This window comes from Oncorhynchus mykiss, chromosome 17, assembly GCF_057628025.1.
Source record: "Oncorhynchus mykiss isolate SJ-2025 chromosome 17, ASM5762802v1, whole genome shotgun sequence".
Lineage (NCBI taxonomy): Eukaryota > Metazoa > Chordata > Actinopteri > Salmoniformes > Salmonidae > Oncorhynchus > Oncorhynchus mykiss.
Window position 1 is genome coordinate 13,027,924 of NC_143038.1, and position 19,214 is coordinate 13,047,137.

Below are 19,214 nucleotides of genomic sequence, written 5' to 3' on the forward strand. Positions count from 1 at the left end.
GCAATTGACTTGACAAGGCCACAAACAGATCTGGGACCAGGCTAGCTCATTACAGGTTATTGCTATAGACACAAGTAGTGCATTATATCGTAACTGTATGACAAGTCTTTTTCAACAGCGGTGTCTGACCCATCAGCAAGTGAGGCTACTGTATGGCTACTTCCGGGTCATGGGTCACTGACCTTGGTCACCACAGGTATGCCCCCCAGCTCTTTGGACACCAGACCCTGCATGGTCCACTTGAAAGCCTCCTTCACCTGGATGACATCATCCATATCGAGGCACATAGACTTCTCCCTGTTTGGTAACAAATTCAACATAACTAATTAAAGTATTAAAAACCCCTAAGGTCGATGTCCGCGCCCTGTCAGTTTAATCTAGAGATACTGTTTTTTTTGCATTGGATGCGCCTTGATCCATCACTTCCGCATCGGAGGTGAAAGGTGACAGAACTAGAGAAGTGTTTGTCAGACCATGAGACTTCGGCCTACTCACAAAATTGTCTGTAGTGTCTGAACGGTTTATTACTCTATGGAAAGATGAGACTCTCACGAACACAATGGTGTTCTCCGTTTTCCTCTACGACCCCTGAAGTCGGTACAGCAGATCTTCAACTTCTGTCTGTAGCGTCCAAACAGTTTGGGCTACACACTAATTTTATTTATTCTTTATTTTATTTTACCTTTATTTAACCAGGTAGGCCAGTTGAGAACAAGTTCTCATTTGCCACTGCAACCTGGGGCCAAGATAAATCAAAGCAGTGCGACAAAAACAACAACACAGAGTTACACATGGGATAAACAAAGGTACAGTCAATAACGCAATAGAAAAATCTATGTACAGTGTGTGGAAATGTAGAAGAGTAGGGAGGTAAGGCAATAAATAGGCCATAGAGGTGAAATAATTTCAATTTAGCATTAACACTGGAGTGATAGATGTGCAGATGATGATGTGCAAGTAGAGATACTGGGGTGCAAAAAATAAATAATATGGGGATGAGGTAGTTGGGTGTGCTATTTACAGATGGGCTGTGTACAGGTACAGTGATCGGTAAGGTGAGGGAGATATAAGTCTCCAGCTTCAGTGATTTTTGCAATTTGTTCCAGTCATTGGTAGCAGACAACTGGAAGGAAAGGCGGCCAAAGTAGGTTTTGGCTTTGGGGATGACCAGTGAAATATACCTGCTGGAGCACGTGCTACGGGTGGGTGTTGCTATGGTGACCAGTGACCCGAGATAAGGCGGGGCTTTACCTAGCAGAGACTTATAGATGACCTGGAGCCAGTGGGTTTGGCAACGAATATGTAGCGCGGGCCAGCCAACGAGAGCATACAGGTAGCAGTGGTGGGTAGTATATGGGGCTTTGGTGACAAAACGGATGGCACTGTGATTGTCTACATCCAATTTGCTGAGTAGAGTGTTGGAGGCTATTTTGTAAATGATATCGCCGAAGTCAAGGATCGGTAGGATAGTCAGTTTTACGAGGGTATGTTTGGCAGCATGAGTGAAGGAGGCTTTGTTGTGAAATAGGAAGTAAATTCTAGATTTAATTTTGGATATGAGATGCTTAATAAAATTCTTATTTTCAATGATGGCCTAGGAAGGCACGGCTTGCTGGTTCCTGACTTCCCTGAAAAGTTGCATATCGCGGGGGCTATTCGATGCTAATGCAGAACGCCACAGGATGTTTTTTGTGCTGGTCAAGGGGAGTCAAGTCTGGAGTGAACCAAGGGCCATTGAACTAAGAACAGATATCTGTTCTTAGTTCAATTTCTTTTGAACGGGGCATGCTTATTTAAGATGGTGAGAAAAGCACTTTTAAAGAACAACCAGGCATCCTCTACTAACTGGATGAGGTCAATATCCTTCCAGGATACCCGGGCCAGGTCGATAAGAAAGGCCTGCTCGCTGAAGTGTTTTAGGGAGGCGTTTGACAGTGATGAGGGGTGGTCGTTTGAGCGCAGACCCATTACGGACGCAGGCAATGAGGCAGTGATCGCTGGTTGAAGAAAGCAGAGGTGTATTTAGAGGGCAAGTTGGTCAGGATGATACAGTGCCTTGCGAAAGTATTCGGCCCCCTTGAACTTTGCGACCTTTTGCCACATTTCAGGCTTCAAACATAAAGATATAAAACTGTATTTTTTTGTGAAGAATCAACAACAAGTGGGACACAATCATGAAGTGGAAGGACATTTATTGGATATTTCAAACTTTTTTAACAAATCAAAAACTGAAAAATTGGGCGTGCAAAATTATTCAGCCCCTTTACTTTCAGTGCAGCAAACTCTCTCCAGAAGTTCAGTGAGGATCTCTGAATGATCCAATGTTGACCTAAATGACTAATGATGATAAATACAATCCACCTGTGTGTAATCAAGACTCCGTATAAATGCACCTGCACTGTGATAGTCTCAGAGGTCCTTTAAAAGCGCAGAGAGCATCATGAAGAACAAGGAACACACCAGGCAGGTCCGAGATACTGTTGTGAAGAAGTTTAAAGCCGGATTTGGATACAAAAAGATTTCCCAAGCTTTAAACATCCCAAGGAGCACTGTGCAAGCGATAATATTGAAATGGAAGGAGTATCAGACCACTGCAAATCTACCAAGACCTGGCCGTCCCTCTAAACTTTCAGCTCATACAAGAAGAAGACTGATCAGAGATGCAGCCAAGAGGCCCATGATCACTCTGGATGAACTGCAGAGATCTACAGCTGAGGTGGGAGACTCTGTCCATAGGACAACAATCAGTTGTATATTGCACAAATCTGGCCTTTATGGAAGAATGGCAAGAAGAAAGCCATTTCTTAAAGATATCCATAAAAAGTGTTGTTTAAAGTTTGCCACAAGCCACCTGGGAGACACACCAAACATGTGGAAGAAGGTGCTCTGGTCAGATGAAACCAAAATTGAACTTTTTGGCAACAATGCAAAATGTTATGTTTGGCGTAAAAGCAACACAGCTGAACACACCATCCCCACTGTCAAACATGGTGGTGGCAGCATCATGGTTTGGGCCTGCTTTTCTTCAGCAGGGACAGGGAAGATGGTTACAATTGATGGGAAGATGGATGGAGCCAAATACAGGACCATTCTGGAAGAAAACCTGATGGAGTCTGCAAAAGACCTGAGACTGGGACGGAGATTTGTCTTCCAATAAGACAATGATCCAAAACATAAAGCAAAATCTACAATGGAATGGTTCAAAAATAAACATATCCAGGTGTTAGAATGGCCAAGTCAAAGTCCAGACCTGAATCCAATCGAGAATCTGTGGAAAGAACTGAAAACTGCTGTTCACAAATGCTCTCCATCCAACCTCACTGAGCTCGAGCTGTTTTGCAAGGAGGAATGGGAAAAAATGTCAGTCTCTCGATGTGCAAAACAAAAAATAGAGACATACCCCAAGCGACTTACAGCTTTAATCGCAGCAAAAGGTGGCGCTACAAAGTATTAACTTAAGGGGGCTGAATAATTTTGCACGCCCAATTTTTCAGTTTTTGATTTGTTAAAAAAGTTTGAAATATCCAATAAATGTCGTTCCACTTCATGATTGTGTCCCACTTGTTGTTGATTCTTCACAAAAAAAATACAGTTTTATATCTTTATGTTTGAAGCCTGAAATGTGGCAAAAGGTCGCAAAGTTCAAGGGGGCCGAATACTTTCGCAAGGCACTGTATCTATGAGGGTGCCCATGGTTATAGATTTAAAGTTGTACCTGGTAGATTCCTTGATAATTTGTGTGAGATTGAGGGCATCTAGCTTAGATTGTAGGATGGCCGGGGTGCTAAACATGTCCCAGTTTAGGTCACCTAACAGTACGAACTCTGAAGATAGATGGGGGACAATCAATTCACATATAGTGTCCAGGGCACAGCTTGGGGGCTGAAGGGGGTCTATAACAAGCGGCAACAGTGAGAGACTTATTTCTGGAAAGGTGGATTTTTAAAAGTAGAAGGTCGAACTGTTTGGGCACAGACCTGGATAGTATGACAGAACTCTGCAGGCTATCGCTGCAGTAGATTGCAACTCCGCCCCCTTTGGCAGGTCTATCTTGATGGAAAATGTTGTAGTTGTCGTTGGAAATTTCAGAATTTTTGGTGGCCTTCCTAAGCCAGGATTCAGACACGGCTAGGACATCAGGGTTGGCGGAGTGTGCTAAAGCAGTGAATAAAACACATTTAGGGAGGAGGCGTCTGATGTTAAGATGCATGAAACCAAGGCTTTTATGGTTACAGAAGTCAACAAATGAGGGCGCCTGGGAAATAGGTGTGATGCTGGGGGCTACAGGGCCTGGGTTAACCTCTACATCACCAGAGGAGCAGAGGAGGAGTAAGATAAGGGTACAGCTAAAGGCTATAAGAACTGGTCATCTAGTGAGTTGGGAACAGAGAGTAAAAGGAGCAGATTTCTGGGCGTGGTAGAATAGATTCAGGGCATAATGAACAGACAAGGGTATGGTAGGATGTGAGTACAGTAGGGGGCATATTGACATTAGAGAGAGGCACGTGTAGCCGAGTGATCATAGGGTCCAATGAGCAGCTATAGGTGAGTCCGGGAGCCATTCGATAGTCGCTACTATGCTAGGCGAGCGGGAGGCACGGCGTTCAGAAAGCTAGCGGGCCGGGGATAGCAGATGGATCGTCGGTGACATCGCAACGGAAAAGCCTGTTGAAACCACATCAGACGATTACGTCGGCAGACCAGTCGTGATGGATCGGCGGGGCTCCGTGTCAGAAATAAAGGGTCCAGGCCAAAATAATATGGGCGAGACTCTCAGGAACACGTACATGTCGGTTGTTTTGCTCTAGGACGTCCAGAGGCCTCACAAGACTTGTCGGATGGTCCTCCCCCCCGTACAAGTTTAAAAAATGAATGGAAGTATATATGGAGACTGTTTAGTGAAAAAAATAACAACAAATGTTTCTTGATCTTTCTTATATCTCTCAGATATTGGACAGACACTACAGAACAAACTTCCTTTAGATTTCTTTTGGGGGGAACTATCTGTTGTTCCATGTAGTGAATCTGTTATTCAATGCGTTTGTATGAGCTAATAGCAGTAAGGCCAGATAGCATTTTTCATTTATTAAATTTTTTAAATACACTGCTCAAAAAAATAAAGGGAACACTAAAATAACACATCCTAGATCTGAATGAATGAAATATTCTTATTAAATACTTTTTTCTTTACATAGTTGAATGTGCTGACAACAAAATCACACAAAAATGATCAATGGAAATCAAATTTATCAACCCATGGAGGTCTGGATTTGGAGTCACACTCAAAATGAAAGTGGAAAACCACACTACAGGCTGATCCAACTTTGATGCAATGTCCTTAAAACAAGTCAAAATGAGGCTCTGTAGTGTGTGTGGCCTCCACGTGCCTGTATGACCTCCCTACAACGCCTGGGCATGCTCCTGATGAGGTGGTCTCCTGAGGGATCTCCTCCCAGACCTGGACTAAAGCATCCGCCAACTCCTGGACAGTCTGTGGTGCAATGTGGCGTGGGTGGATGGAGCGAGACATGATGTCCCAGATGTGCTCAATTGGATTCAGGTCTGGGGAATGGGCGGGCCAGTCCATAGCATCAATGCCTTCCTCTTGCAGGAACTGCTAACACACTCCAGCCACATGAGGTCTAGCATTGTCTTGCATTAGGAGGAACCCAGGGCCAACCGCACCAGCATATGGTCTCACAAGGGGTCTGAGGATCTCATCTCAGTACCTAATGGCAGTCAGGCTACCTCTGGCGAGCACATGGAGGGCTGTGCGGCCCCCCAAAGAAATGCCACCCCACACCATGACTGACCCACCGCCAAACCGGTCATGCTGGAGGATGTTGCAGGCAGCAGAACGTTCTCCACGGCGTCTCCAGACTCTGTCACGTGCTCAGTGTGAACCTGCTTTCATCTGTGAAGAGCACAGGGCGTCGGTGGCGAATTTGCCAATCTTGGTGTTCTCTGGCAAATGCCAAACGTCCTGCACGGTGTTGGGCTGTAAGCACAACCCCCACCTGTGGATGTTGGGCCCTCATACCACCCTCATGGAGTCTGTTTTTGACCGTTTGAGCAGACACATGCACATTTGTGGCCTGCTGGAGGTAATTTTGCAGGGCTCTGGCAGTGCTCCTCCTGCTCCTCCTTGCACAAAGGCGGAGGTAGCGGTCCTGCTGCTGGGTTGTTGGCCTCCTCCATGTCTCCTGATGTACTGGCCTGTCTCCTGGTAGCACATCCATGCTCTGGACACTACGCTGACAGACACAGCAAACCTTCTTGCCACAGCTCGCATTGATGTGCCATCCTGGATGAACTGCACTACCTGAGCCACTTGTGTGGGTTGTAGACTCCGTCTCATGCTACCACTAGAGTGAAAGCACCGCCAGCATTCAAAAGTGACCAAAACATCAGCCAGGAAGCATAGGAACTGAGAAGTGGTCTGTGGTCACCACCTGCAGAACCACTCCTTTATTGGGGGTGTCTTGCTAATTGTCTATAATTTCCACCTGTTGTCTATTCCATTTGCACAACAGCATGTGAAATTTATTGTCAATCAGTGTTGCTTCCTAAGTGGACAGTTTGATTTCACAGAAGTGTGATTGACTTGGAGTTACATTGTGTTGTTTAAGTGTTCCCTTTATTTTTTTGAGCAGTGTATATTTTTGGGATACTTCCAGGGGTCTTACAATTCAAAATCAAATAGCTAAATGATCCTTGGTATGACCTTCTTAAAACAATTCCATATAGCTTAGTAGAACCCCGCCCTCCCCTCACTTAGACTCTTACGGGTTAAGACATGACGTTATAAAAGGTAACGTGAAAGATGTGTGGTCATAATATAGTATAGAACACTGTAATATTTCAATGTGATGATACTTTGAGATTAGAATGATTTCTTGAACGGACAGAAATTAGGCTAGATAGATGGATGCCACTCTGGTGTAGCGAACTTACCTAACTTCCTTCTTTACATGCAGCCAACAAGAGTGCTGTAGGAGTGTGGCAGAGGGAGAGGAGGGTACATGTTCAGAAATGAGTAACCTCCTGTCTGTTTACAAGCATCCATCATGCACACCCTAATGGGAGTGCTACATCTGTAGAAACAATGGCTCTTGCATTTGCACTTCAGTCTACTCTGGAGTAGACAGACGCAGTAACACTAACTTTGAGGTAACTATGCTCTCTAATTGCCAACCCAGGGACATGATACTGCATTATTGACTGTATCGAAGTCTCGCACTGCCACACATCACCCTGTATAGAACGACTCGGGTCCAGGCTAGACTGACAGAGTAGCTATGACAGAATCAACTGAGGTTGAAATAATCATGCTTTTCTATTGAATGGAAGTTGTTTTGAGACAAACCATTTGGATATACTGTAAGCTGATAGGTAGACAATTGCGGTACATCAGTTATCAGCCAAGGCCTACAATGTAACCACTGACCTCTCTGACAGACAGCTGGGCCGGTAGGGAGACGGACAGTACCATCGTGTCAAACTGGTAGTTTTTAGCCTTCACCACCTCCGATATCTGCACACACACAAAAAAACAGTTTCATGAATCCCCCCCCCCCCAAATTCCAGTGTTGGTCCTGGCCTCAAGCTGTGGTATTTGAGGCATATTCTGGTAGCCTGGAACATTGATTGATGATGATGGGGTATTTGATCACTAGGCAGGTACTAAGGTCTTTCATTACATTTTAATCTTCATGTTGTGTCCTAAAATGGTAACCTATTATCTATATAGTGCACTACTTTTGACCAGGGTGTCATTTGGGACACACTTAAAGACGTACATAGTCATAGGTGTAAAACAACAGTGGCTCCTAATGCAATAGGATTAATAGTGACCAAACACACCTTTATGGCATAGGCTTCATCACAGAACTGCTGTAGAACTCCCAGGCACACCACACACACGTCCGAGTCCGCTGGCTCGGCGTCGCCTTCCTCCATCACCGTGGCAACCACAGCAGAGTCGCCTTCTGATTGGACGTCCGTCTCTGCGGCATCCATCTTCATTTTTTTACTAGGGGGGTCTTCTTTGTGCTGCTCCAGCACGGCTGCATCTTGGGATCCGTTATTCTCTGAATCACTGACGAAAGCACAAAGTTGCCTTGCTGTATCCTGAGCATGACAAACAGAAGAACATTATTCAGCAACAGAAAATATATTAAAATGTCTGCCAGCAGTTCAGTTCACCAAATATATGACAGCAAGTTAGATCATGGGCACAATTCTTCTAAAGGAGCACACCAAGGCTACCTACAAAGAAGAATGTTGGAGCTACTTAATTGTCTTTGCACTTGTATCTCTGAAATGTCTGTATGTCTGTCCCTGCTTTAAGTGCAAAGACAATACAATGCAGCAAGAGCACTGGCCTCATAAGACTGGCGGTAGGCCGACTGCACACCCAAGCAGCAGAACCTCAGGACACAGCGGGCGCAGCATCCTGCTTCCAGCAGCTTCTTCACTATTGGTCTATCTTTCTCCTTCAAGGGCAACATAATACTGCTGTAAAATTGACAGAGATCATAGATTAATGAGATCAGTAAGAAATTTGAATGTACAGTTATGTCTGTAGAATCAGTACTACTGTAAATATTCTCAGAGTAATATCATATGCACATCACCATGCTCATAACATATCACACACTGTATGGTGAGGTTACAATCATTGGTAGCTGAAGCTAAGCTTGCAAGCACACTTTGCACTACAAATATAGTTATGGGGGGGCTATAATCTCTGTTAACCCAGAAGTAAAATGTAATGTGTACTACTGTACAATACTGGACAAGGCTGCTTGCTCTGAGATCTGTGTACACATTACTAGGTCACACTCGCAGCGCTGTGTGGATGTTGATGCATTTCATGTCATGATGTGCAGCTAGCCAATACAGCTAGCTCGCTACTGTAGTTTCTAAAATAGCTATAGCTTTATCTGAGAATACAAATAAGCACAAGCTTGCGAAGCAAAAAACAACAAGTCATAAACCTACCTTGAATGTCAAATGAATTACAGCATTTGCAAGACAATCAAATGTTTATGTAGAGCGAGAACACAGTTCAGTCAAAGATAGTTTAGAAAATTCTGTGGTTCAGTCATTTGGTTTCTCAGCATGCAGCTAACGTTACAGGAACAAGACTTCATCAGAGGTAGACACAACTAGTCAAATTAGATAGATTCATCTGTTGATGAGGATGGATTTAATCATTTTGATCAACACCACAGGTCCCTTAATTGTATACAATATCTCTATCAGTACATTTACATGACTGTATATACATATTAATTCGTTAAAATGTACCCCCCAAAAAATAGTTTGATGCGCACAGTGCTCTACTAGCCTAGTCTCATCCCACATATAAACCCGCATGGCAAATTATCAGACAGCTAATCACGTCATATCAAGGCGCCTTCGAAGTTGACAGGAGGGTCCTTTTTCTACTAGGGTCGTAATCGGTGGCTCTGGAAGCTTCTGGAAGGAACGAGAGATAAATTCGAATCTGGACCCATCTGAAGTCAAGCAGCCCTTTCTGTGTTTTTGGTTACATCTGTCCCCATCAAAAGTATTTTAGTAACATATTCCGAAGAAAATAAGTAATGATGCCTGAAGCAATGGCTGGACCGAAGATGCCAAGTGGTGGGATGAAAAACAAAGGACGAGGGGCATATGTGGACCGTGACAAGCCAGCGCAGATTCGTTTTAGTAACATCTCCGCAGGAAAGGGTAAACTACAAATACAGTATTCGTATTTCATTGTTGGACAAATAAATACCTACCCCTGACGCCTGTGTTTGCCCCAGACGGCTGCTGCGACACTCCCTTTGCGAATGAATGGATGCTACTGCTGGCTCAATCTGGGCAGGGCCACTGTTAGCCACAAGTTGGTACCCAGTTAGCAACCTAGAATCTGTTACAGAGCAAATCATGAAGGATGCATGAAGGTTCTAAAGGACATTGGCATTAGTGCGCAATCTAGCTAACTAGCAACAGTGACCAGATCATTATTGTACCCTAGCTTTGTTAGGACCAACAATTGACAAAATCAACTGTCCTGATGTCATGAGCATCCATTTATGTACTCTTTAACCAATGGAGTATGTTGGAGTCGTCTTGTCCCCCTCAGTAGTCAAGCAGTAAACATTGTTTTGTTTTGACAGCTGTCGCTGAATGCATCAGAACCAGCCTTGGCCCTAAGGGCATGGACAAAATGGTAATTAAATGTAGTTATTTACATCGGCACTCATGACTTCTCTTCACCATCTCTCAAGGTTTGGTCATGTTGTTTGTAACTTAAAGAGGAATTGATTCTTTCAGATTCAGGATGGGAAGGGTGATGTGACCATCACCAACGACGGGGCCACCATCCTGAAACAAATGCAGGTGCTGCACCCTGCAGCCAAGATGGTAAGGTTGAAGATAAGGGCTCTGGGGATATGTTCCCAAGTTTCTGCACTGTCATCAACAATTGTTGTGGCATTTTTTGTTGAAATGTTAAATTACTGCTCTAACATCTGGCAAGGCACTGTCATTTTGAGTGATAATTCAAATTTTCCTTTCTAGCGTCTATGTCCCTTTGAAAGATCACCAATATCAGGAGTCTGAAGCTATGTTTGTCTTTCAGATGGTGGAGCTGTCCAAAGCCCAGGATATTGAGGCTGGCGACGGCACAACTTCAGTGGTGGTGATTGCTGGTGCCCTGCTTGACGCATGCGCCAAGTTGCTTCAGAAGGGTAAATGATGAGGAACCAATGGAATAGTTATTAAAAGGACAAATCCCACCCGTCTTGCAAACTCAGTTTGAAAAAATAAATGCCAGGCTGTGGCAAAAGCCTGAACAGCACCCTTGATGTTCTCCCAGGACCAGGCTTGGTGACAACTGGTTTACACTATAAACTCCTAGGCCAGAATCAGTTCTAATCTAACGGAGTCCCTGCATCTGAAAGCTTTAATACAAACTGCCTGTCCTCTCCTTCTCCACCAGGAATCCACCCCACCACAATCTCTGAGTCGTTCCAGAAGGCGGTGGATAAGGGCGTGGAGGTGCTGACGGGCATGAGCCAGCCGGTGCTCCTGAGCGACCGCGAGACACTGCTGAACAGTGCCACCACCTCTCTGTGCTCCAAGGTGGTGTCGCAGTACTCCAGCCTGCTAGCGCCCATGAGCGTGGACGCCGTGATGCGCGTCATCGACCCGGCCACCGCCACCGGCGTGGACCTGCACGATATCCACATTGTCAAGAAGCTGGGGTGAGGAGGGAGGGGAAGGGTGGTGGCTCCAGATTATGCACTCACTACTGTAAATTGCTCTGGATAAGGGCGTCTGCTAAATGACCAAAATGTAAATGTTAGGATTACAAACAGGATTGACTTCTGGGTCATGTTCATTAGGGCATGCAACAGGAAATGTTAATATGTTTAGCAATGGAAAATTAGCTTTTCTTATTGATAAAGTCCAGGTAGTCCCTCCCCTTATGCAGTTCCTTTTCTGCCATTTAGTGCCTAATGAAAACATGATCCAGCAGTATACCATGGGTTACTAATGTATTATCAGTGTCATACCGTTACCATCCCTTCCCTGAAGCTTCTGACAGCTTCCAACAGTTAATTTCAGTTTGGCTAGGCACATTTTCACTCCCCAGTTCTCTCTCTGTGGGGACGTGGACATGTCTGATGTGCCAGATCAATCTCAGGCGGTCAATTAGCAGAATGGCTCCACTTTGCTTTCCCTGCCAGTCACCTTCTGACAATCTTATCACATCAAAAACATAGTTGTGTAATCAGCAACACAACCACACTGATGTCCTACTTGAGTGTTTATCAATGGCTTGTGTATGAATAGACACACAATCCACTGATCTCAATCGACAACGCAAATTATTTTGTCATGCTTTCTTGTTAATTACTCAGCCAGGTAGACACTGCTGCCCTTAGACAGATGTTCCACCCATAATAATGTACTGGGTGTTTCTCTGCAGTGGGACCATTGATGACTGTGAGCTGGTGGATGGCTTAGTGTTGACCCAGAAGGTGGTCAACTCCGGCGTGTCCCGTGTGGAGAAGGCCAAGATCGCCCTCATCCAGTTCTGCTTGTCCCCGCCCAAAACCGACGTAAGTCATCCCAATCACTGACTGTCTCGTTGAAATTGGCTTCCATGTTTGTCAGTCAATATCCTTGACGTTATGGACTACGACAAGTATTTTATGTTACCTTTTTATCACCCCTCAATCTTCTAATTTTCTTAATTGTTTTGTTCCATCTCAATGTACTTTTTTTTTTTTTTGGTCCCTCTTGCGTGTTGTATCCAGATGGACAACCAGATAGTAGTGTCAGACTATGCCCAGATGGACCGCGTGCTGCGCGAGGAGCGCGCCTACATCCTCAACCTCGTCAAACAGATCAAGAAGGCGGGCTGCAACGTCCTGCTCATCCAGAAGTCCATCCTCAGGTAACACCTGATGCATTACTGTCACATTGTCACTGTCATGTCATTATTTCACGTCACTGTAATGTGATCAATTCACTTTGTCCAATCACTCACAATATCTAGAAATGTATTCAATAGAAGGGCAAGCATTAGCATAATTGCTAGGTGTTCCACTGTATGTTAGACTCTTCCCGTAGGTGGACCTCTGTCTGCTTCTCTGTTGATTTGATCACTGGATGATGTGTGGATGTAGACATGGTTAAAAAGTAGACCTTACTTTTTTCAGAGATGCTCTGAGCGATCTGGCCCTCCACTTCCTGAACAAGATGAAGATCATGGTGGTCAAGGAGATCGAGAGGGAGGACATTGAGTTCATCTGCAAGGTAAAACAAAAATAATGTTTGATTGGCTTTTACTTTGTTGTTCATGTTCTGTAACAGCCAAATGCTGGCTGACTGATGCTGAGCTAACCTTGCACACCTACAGACTATCGGCACCAAGCCCATCGCCCACATTGATCAGTTCCTTCCTGAGATGATGGGCACCGCCGAGCTGGCAGAGGAGGTCAGCCTGGATGGCTCTGGCAAGCTAGTCAAGGTATGCAAATTCACTTAAACTAATCGCAGTTTGGTTCAAGTAATCTCCCAGGCTTGGATACGGGACTGCTTTCATGCTTCCATCACAACTATGCATGTGGAAGAAAGACTTGTGTCAAAATACCCACGTTTTATCCTAATGATAATACCCTTGGAACTAAATGGTCATCAAACAGGCTACATGCAATCCCTAAAATGGTCACTAAGTGTGTTCCAACCTTGAATGAAAATGTAAATTATTTGCTCAAGATGTTCAATGTAATAACGATTGAATGTTTTAGAAAAGCTTATTCTAACATGCTGACCACACCCCTCGCGTCGTGTGTAAATGTATTTTGCAACGCTCACGCACATGCTAGTCAGTCATTGCACTCACAATGCTTGCGCTAAAATATAACTTTTTTCTATTTGAGACCCTGCAAGTCCCACCTCTCCTTTCTCATTGGTTTATAGGGGTATATACCCACGTGGGTGACAAAGATGAACTGAGGTCCACACTCCAGTCCAGTTAGTGGTGGTAATGCAGCTAAAGTTGGTTGCTAACTGCCACAAAGTCCAAAGAAGAAGCCTGAAGGAGGAGAGATTACTAGAAACCAACTCTGTTTACACTTTTATCTGTGGATTAATTGTCGTAGTAGAGGACCTTGTGCATTTCAGATAAATTACAACCAAATGTTTATCCCAGGACATGTTAGCTAAATTGACAATTGTTTAATGCTTTTTGACCTGTCCCCAAATGAATATAGTTGGTTCAGAGTTTGTTTTGATAGTTCAACCTGCGTGTCCTGGTCTGGTCGGCATGTTTCATAACTTTGGCATGTGTCTGGTTTCAATTTCCAATTGAAAGTGAATTCATGCTGTTTCTCTCTGGCCTCTTCCTCTCCATAGATCACAGGCTGCACCAACCCCGGTAAGACGGTGAGCATCGTGGTGCGCGGCTCCAACAAGCTGGTGATCGAGGAGGCGGAGCGCTCCATCCACGACGCTCTGTGTGTCATCCGCTGCCTGGTGAAGAAGAGGTGCGTTACTGCAGCCGCTCTGGTCTGCTGTCTGAGCAACACTTGCCTCTGTAGATGCATGCAGTGACGTATGTGGAATTATTACATAGAAAAGTAAGCACCAGTCCCTTCAAGCTTTGCCCACTCGTGGCTGTCCATGTCACAAGTGGCCATTTCCGGGGGACAGAGAAACCCTCTCTTCAACCTGGGTCAGTGGCTTCACCCCTGGCTCTGGACCTGTTGAGAGGAACATACTACTCTGAAAGACTACAACTACGCCTAAAATAGCTGTGACGGATGTGCACCTTTTTTAAAGAGTTTAACAGATCTTGTTCGATCCCAATAGATCTTGAAACCAACCATAGATATTTCTGTTTTGATATCATCCAGTTTGATCAGGTCTAATTCCTTTTTATTACAGACGAAAGAGAGAAGTGGGCACCAAGAGAAGTGGGCACCAAAGTATATACCAGCTTAGTCATTTGCTAATAACCATTTTCTATGCATTCATTAAATTCCTTGTTTGGTTAACTTCTATCAGTGGGGTTCATCTCCATCCCCATATCCTTCATTCAATCTGATCTGAAAATGTAGTATATGTTAGCGCTATAGCCTCAAGCTTTGACAATAAACCAAAAACGATCGACTCCGACTATACCAACCACTTATCATGGCCTATTTGCGTTCACCAGTTTATCAGAATGGGGGGGGGACACTTTTGTTTAATCTCTATACCTTGACTTTCTCTCCCTCCCAGGGCTCTGATCGCCGGTGGCGGCGCCCCTGAGATCGAGTTGGCCTTGCGTCTGGCTGAGTACTCCCGCACGCTGCCAGGCATGGAAGCGTACTGCGTGAGGGCCTACGCAGACGCTCTGGAGGTTGTTCCGTCCACACTGGCCGAGAACGCTGGCCTCAACCCAATCTCCACTGTCACAGAGCTCCGCAATAGGCACGCCCAAGGCGAGAAGACTGCCGGGATCAATGTCCGCAAGGTACGGCCCTGCCACACTCCTGGATTCTGTTTTGTTTTATGCTTATTTTCACCCTGCCATAGTTTGTTCAACGTTGCATCCTGAGAACCTTCAGATTTCAAACAAATGTGACTCTCCTGAGGCTAGAGGCACGCCTTGACAACACCTCATTGTCCTGGTGTGCTCGCAGTAAACTTATTTGCCTATTCATTGACTGTAGTCTCTTGTGGCCCAGCCATTCACCAGCTCGATACAGAACCTTCATTTTTGAGTGTCGTTCAGATTTACATTACTGCAGTTGCATACCAGATATGGGATTGTTTATCATGTAGAATGGAGATTTGACTCGTCTCCTCTAATTACATCTGCATCGTTTGAAATGTTTCACATCTGGTTAAACACCCCTGGGGTAATGATCTCCCCATTCCTCTCTCAGGGCGGTATCTCCAACATTCTAGAGGAGCTGGTGGTGCAGCCTCTGCTGGTGTCTGTCAGCGCTCTGACCCTTGCCACCGAGACGGTCCGCAGCATCCTTAAAATTGATGACGTGGTAAGAGACCAGACCACCCTCTGGTGCCACTGGTGGAGATCTCCACCAGATCTATCTCATTCAACCTGCATTATATCTTGTTTGCCTTTTTTTTAGTATGGAACAGAACAGCAGAAAAAACACACATTGCTGTAATTATTGAAAGCTCCCCCCCCTTTCACTTAAATTGTCCTTTATATGGTAATAATATTTTACCCTTGTCTTGCAGGTGAACACCCGATAAGGAGTTATGAGAAGATTTGTCAATATAGCAGTGTGTTACTGCACATGCTTGTGCCACAAGGAATCATAGGACTGGCTGTTTGCAAAGACCCGTATGTCCAGAAGTCCTCTGTAGTTGATGCATTCTGTAATTTAATTAAACAGTTTTTTTTGACACGCCATGTCTTGTCTTTGTGTTTTTTGTGTACTTCTTCCTTGGGCTCACTCGGACTGACCCCACTGATGAGCAGTTCATCTTTAAATCTCAGGCTCGTGTCACCAACGGCATGGTGTTAACGACAGGTGGCGTTGGCAGTCGACTACCAAAACCAGGGTTGACCGTTATCACCATTTTACATTGTAATACATAAATCAATCTGTGGGTCATGATGTATTTTATGCCTATAAAAACTTATGCCTGAAAGTTATCAATTTAGAAATGGAATAAAGTGTTGATTATATATTTTTTCAATTTAAATGCCATGTTTTTGGCATGAATAATCTGGGGGAGAAATTATGGGAGCATTTTAAAGCCACTGCTAAAACTTGTATTTGAGAGATGTCATAGGGTCCAATTCTAAGATTAGGCCCATAAAAATTGTTGGCGCTGTGTGCAAATATAGGAGGTCCCTTACTGGGCAGAATTTTTTTTTTGCTTTAATTTGACTTTAATGTTGCAATCATTATGCTGCCTATAGTAGGAAACTGTTTCTTACTAACAATATGACACCTGTTATAACACATGGCACAACCCCACAATTGTTACAATAAAAATATATTTTTTTGCACATTTAAAAATGTAATATTCCTGTAGAAGAGTGAGATCATTTAAGCTTTGGAAACAAGTGTTTTCATAAATGCATGGCGGGGCCTCGTTTCGCTGGAGCAGTGTAAAATAAGTTTTCTGTCTGACCCAGCTTTAACGAATTTTGTTAATTTACATCATTTTCAGCATTTCATGGTCTACCTAGAGTGGCCTCTCTCCTCTGCTGTGGTGCTGTATTGCAGTCAGCGATGTTTTTTTTTGTCTTTGTAGCTGTTCATGGTCCTGAAATCAAAGAGACCCAGCATTTCCACAAACTTCAGAAAGTTCCCATTATTTGGCTCGTTCAGCCTGTCGGTGGTCCCACGTAACGCAATATTATGGGTGGTAGTTACGCGTATCAGGGATATGAGCCTCTTCCCTTATCCTGATGTGGCTCAGCCTGCCATAACATATCCCATAAAGAAGCATTTAAATCTTTAGTTTTTTGTTCATGTTATTTGTCTGGGTCCCAGATATTAAGGTCTCCCCCGGCATTGTTAGGTGTGACCACCTGTTCTTGTCCACCCAGAGAACTGTCATCATCCGTGGAAGTGGAAGGCTCGGACTCCTCCGGTTTGCCCTCTTCGCTGCTAGAACCAGCCAACGGGCTAGTCCGTCTCTGCGATTGAACGGCCTGTCCTTGGAGGCTTGTTCTCCACACTGGCTGATGGACATTGCTGCCAGCTGATAAATTTCATCAGCGAATCTCTGGTTTAGAGATTGTCCCTCTTTTCTCATTAGTTATATATATATATATATTCGCTTCCTGATAGTTTTTGTCTCTGAGAATCTCTGTAGTTTACTTTCAGATAAAATTATTTCCACTAGTAGCTAGCTAATGTTAGCAGGCTAGGTTAGCCTACTGCCCTAGTCATTAATCCTCTAAATCACACTCAAACAAAAAAACAATACAATAGTTTAATTGGCAGATTTTTTTTATTTTTATGTTTCACAATTGGATAATCCTGTAAAAACACACGTATCGCCATAGCTACCAAGGATAGTGGGAGTGAACTTCGGGAGAAGCAGGAATGGGGTGGGGGCGGGAACTGCAGCAACTGTTACCAGCTTGCTGGCTGGGGCAAGGCACCCCTAATCTTGCCTAATTGGATGAGAGGTCCCTGGTGCCGGATGAGAGGAGTGAGAAGCAAACTGCTCCTGGTGGAGATGCCTTAGCAAGCAGTGCTGCTTATCCCGCCAGTTCAGCATTTTTATTTATTTTATTTAACAAATTCATATTCACAATGACGGCCTAGGAACAGTGGGTTTAACTGCCTTGTTCAGCATCACCACCGGCACTTCCACTAGCTAGTAGGCCACCCCTTAAAATTGAAATCAGTCGATATTATCCAGAACTATCATCAGAAATCACGCAATATGAATCAAACAGTGGGGCGACGCCTGACCCACTAGCTGGCCAGAAGGTTCAAATCAACGTTACATATGTGGCAAAAGTGAAGAGGTGTGAATACTTTCCAAATGCACTGTAACTAGAATGAGATTCAATATCTATGATCTCTCTCCCTCTGCTCTGATAGACATGAGCCTGAACTCTTATCTCTCAAGCGTTATGCTTGATAATTTATTTACTCTATGCTGTAGGCCACCAAAATATTTGAGCAACTTCCAAATATTATTGTACAAAAGAGAAAGAGGCTTTTGGCACGAGTGCATCGGCCATCAACAGCGAGTGAGCTGCGCATCATTGGGTGAGTCAGTGAAACGGGAAAGCATTTTTAGGACTATAATTTCCACTTCATTTTGTAGCCTACAATATGTGTCTCCACACACCTAGGCCTGGGCTATTGATGGATTCAGGACAAGGTTGTTTTTTATTGATCTCTGATTCTTAGTTTGTCAGTGTCAAAGTAGCCTGCCATTTCCATTATTTGTGTGGTATTAAGAAAGCTTCTGCCAAAGTCTCCAATCGTGTAAAATTACGTAGAATTGCATGAAATGCGTTTATAAAAGGCCAACATTTTCCTGGACATTATGCTACAAAAAAATTACCACATGTATGCAACATGTATGCATTGGCTCGTGAATCTCTAGTTTACTTCATACTGGACACAGAGACATAAAAATGGTATCCACGAGACCATGTGATTCTGGAAAAGTAGATACAGTGCCTCATTGGCAAAACCCGAAGTATCCCTTTAATGTAAGCTCTCGTGTTGTTTCCCAAACCTCTGCATCATTCAAGACTGTTGCTTTTTGAGGTGTTAATATTCAGTTTGCCATTGTTATGTAAATCCAAGCTAAAAAAAAAGTACCCAAGTCAGAGCAGGCCCCGTCGGCGCCACGGCCCAGTCAGACACGGGTGCCGGCCCACGTAGATGGAAAAAGACTAGTTTCTATCTCCCTCTTTCAGTTTTATTTCGTTTGGTTCCTATTGAACATGACCCTGGATGAGACCCTTGCTGAACATTGTTTAGGGAATTGCTTTCCAAAGGGAACACACTCATTGAAATATCAGAAGGGCAATAAAAATAAAAAGATTTACACCATGAAAAACCCTGAAATGTATTCTTTAATTTAATTCAAAATAAATACTACCATGCAAGTCCACTATTGGGTTCTTGCCCTAATGTTTTGGTAAGAAAACAAACAAGCAAACAATCAAAAAAAGAATTGGATAAAAAAATGACTTTCGTAAT

At 44.1% G+C, this 19,214-nt stretch overlaps 2 protein-coding genes across 2 annotated transcripts in view; one reads left to right on the plus strand and one right to left on the minus strand.

Moving 5' to 3' along the window:
• The window catches only part of pus10 (pseudouridine synthase 10), a 14,336-nt gene extending 4,947 nt beyond the window's left edge, over positions 1 to 9,389 (minus strand). Inside the window, exons 1-6 of the mRNA XM_021568130.3 lie at positions 9,004 to 9,389; positions 8,385 to 8,517; positions 7,864 to 8,130; positions 7,448 to 7,534; positions 6,955 to 6,989; positions 183 to 297 (exon numbers count right to left, since the gene is read on the minus strand). Of these exons, the coding sequence (XP_021423805.3) occupies positions 183 to 297; positions 6,955 to 6,989; positions 7,448 to 7,534; positions 7,864 to 8,130; positions 8,385 to 8,510 (630 nt within the window). The 5' untranslated portion in view covers positions 8,511 to 8,517; positions 9,004 to 9,389. The remainder of the gene's footprint in view (positions 1 to 182; positions 298 to 6,954; positions 6,990 to 7,447; positions 7,535 to 7,863; positions 8,131 to 8,384; positions 8,518 to 9,003) is intronic.
• On the plus strand, positions 9,355 to 15,934 carry cct4 (chaperonin containing TCP1, subunit 4 (delta)). Its single transcript, XM_021568134.3, has 13 exons — positions 9,355 to 9,735; positions 10,170 to 10,222; positions 10,327 to 10,416; positions 10,634 to 10,742; positions 10,994 to 11,258; positions 11,987 to 12,119; positions 12,318 to 12,457; positions 12,723 to 12,819; positions 12,923 to 13,033; positions 13,921 to 14,051; positions 14,788 to 15,022; positions 15,438 to 15,551; positions 15,760 to 15,934. The coding sequence occupies exons 1-13, from the start codon at positions 9,609 to 9,611 to the stop codon at positions 15,772 to 15,774; spliced, it is 1,620 nt and encodes a 539-aa protein (XP_021423809.2). The 5' UTR covers positions 9,355 to 9,608; the 3' UTR covers positions 15,775 to 15,934.
• Positions 15,935 to 19,214: the final 3,280 nt, after the last annotated feature.

What these genes read in the sequence shown, in the direction of transcription:
- cct4 (XM_021568134.3), top strand. Translation starts at nt 9,609, where the DNA reads ATGATGCCTGAAGCAATGGCTGGACCGAAGATGCCAAGTGGTGGGATG. An exon ending in CGCCAAGTTGCTTCAGAAGG is followed by an intron (nt 10,743 to 10,993) that starts GTAAATGATGAG and finishes CTTCTCCACCAG; the next exon opens with GAATCCACCCCACCACAATC. An exon ending in CGCTGCCTGGTGAAGAAGAG is followed by an intron (nt 14,052 to 14,787) that starts GTGCGTTACTGC and finishes TCTCCCTCCCAG; the next exon opens with GGCTCTGATCGCCGGTGGCG.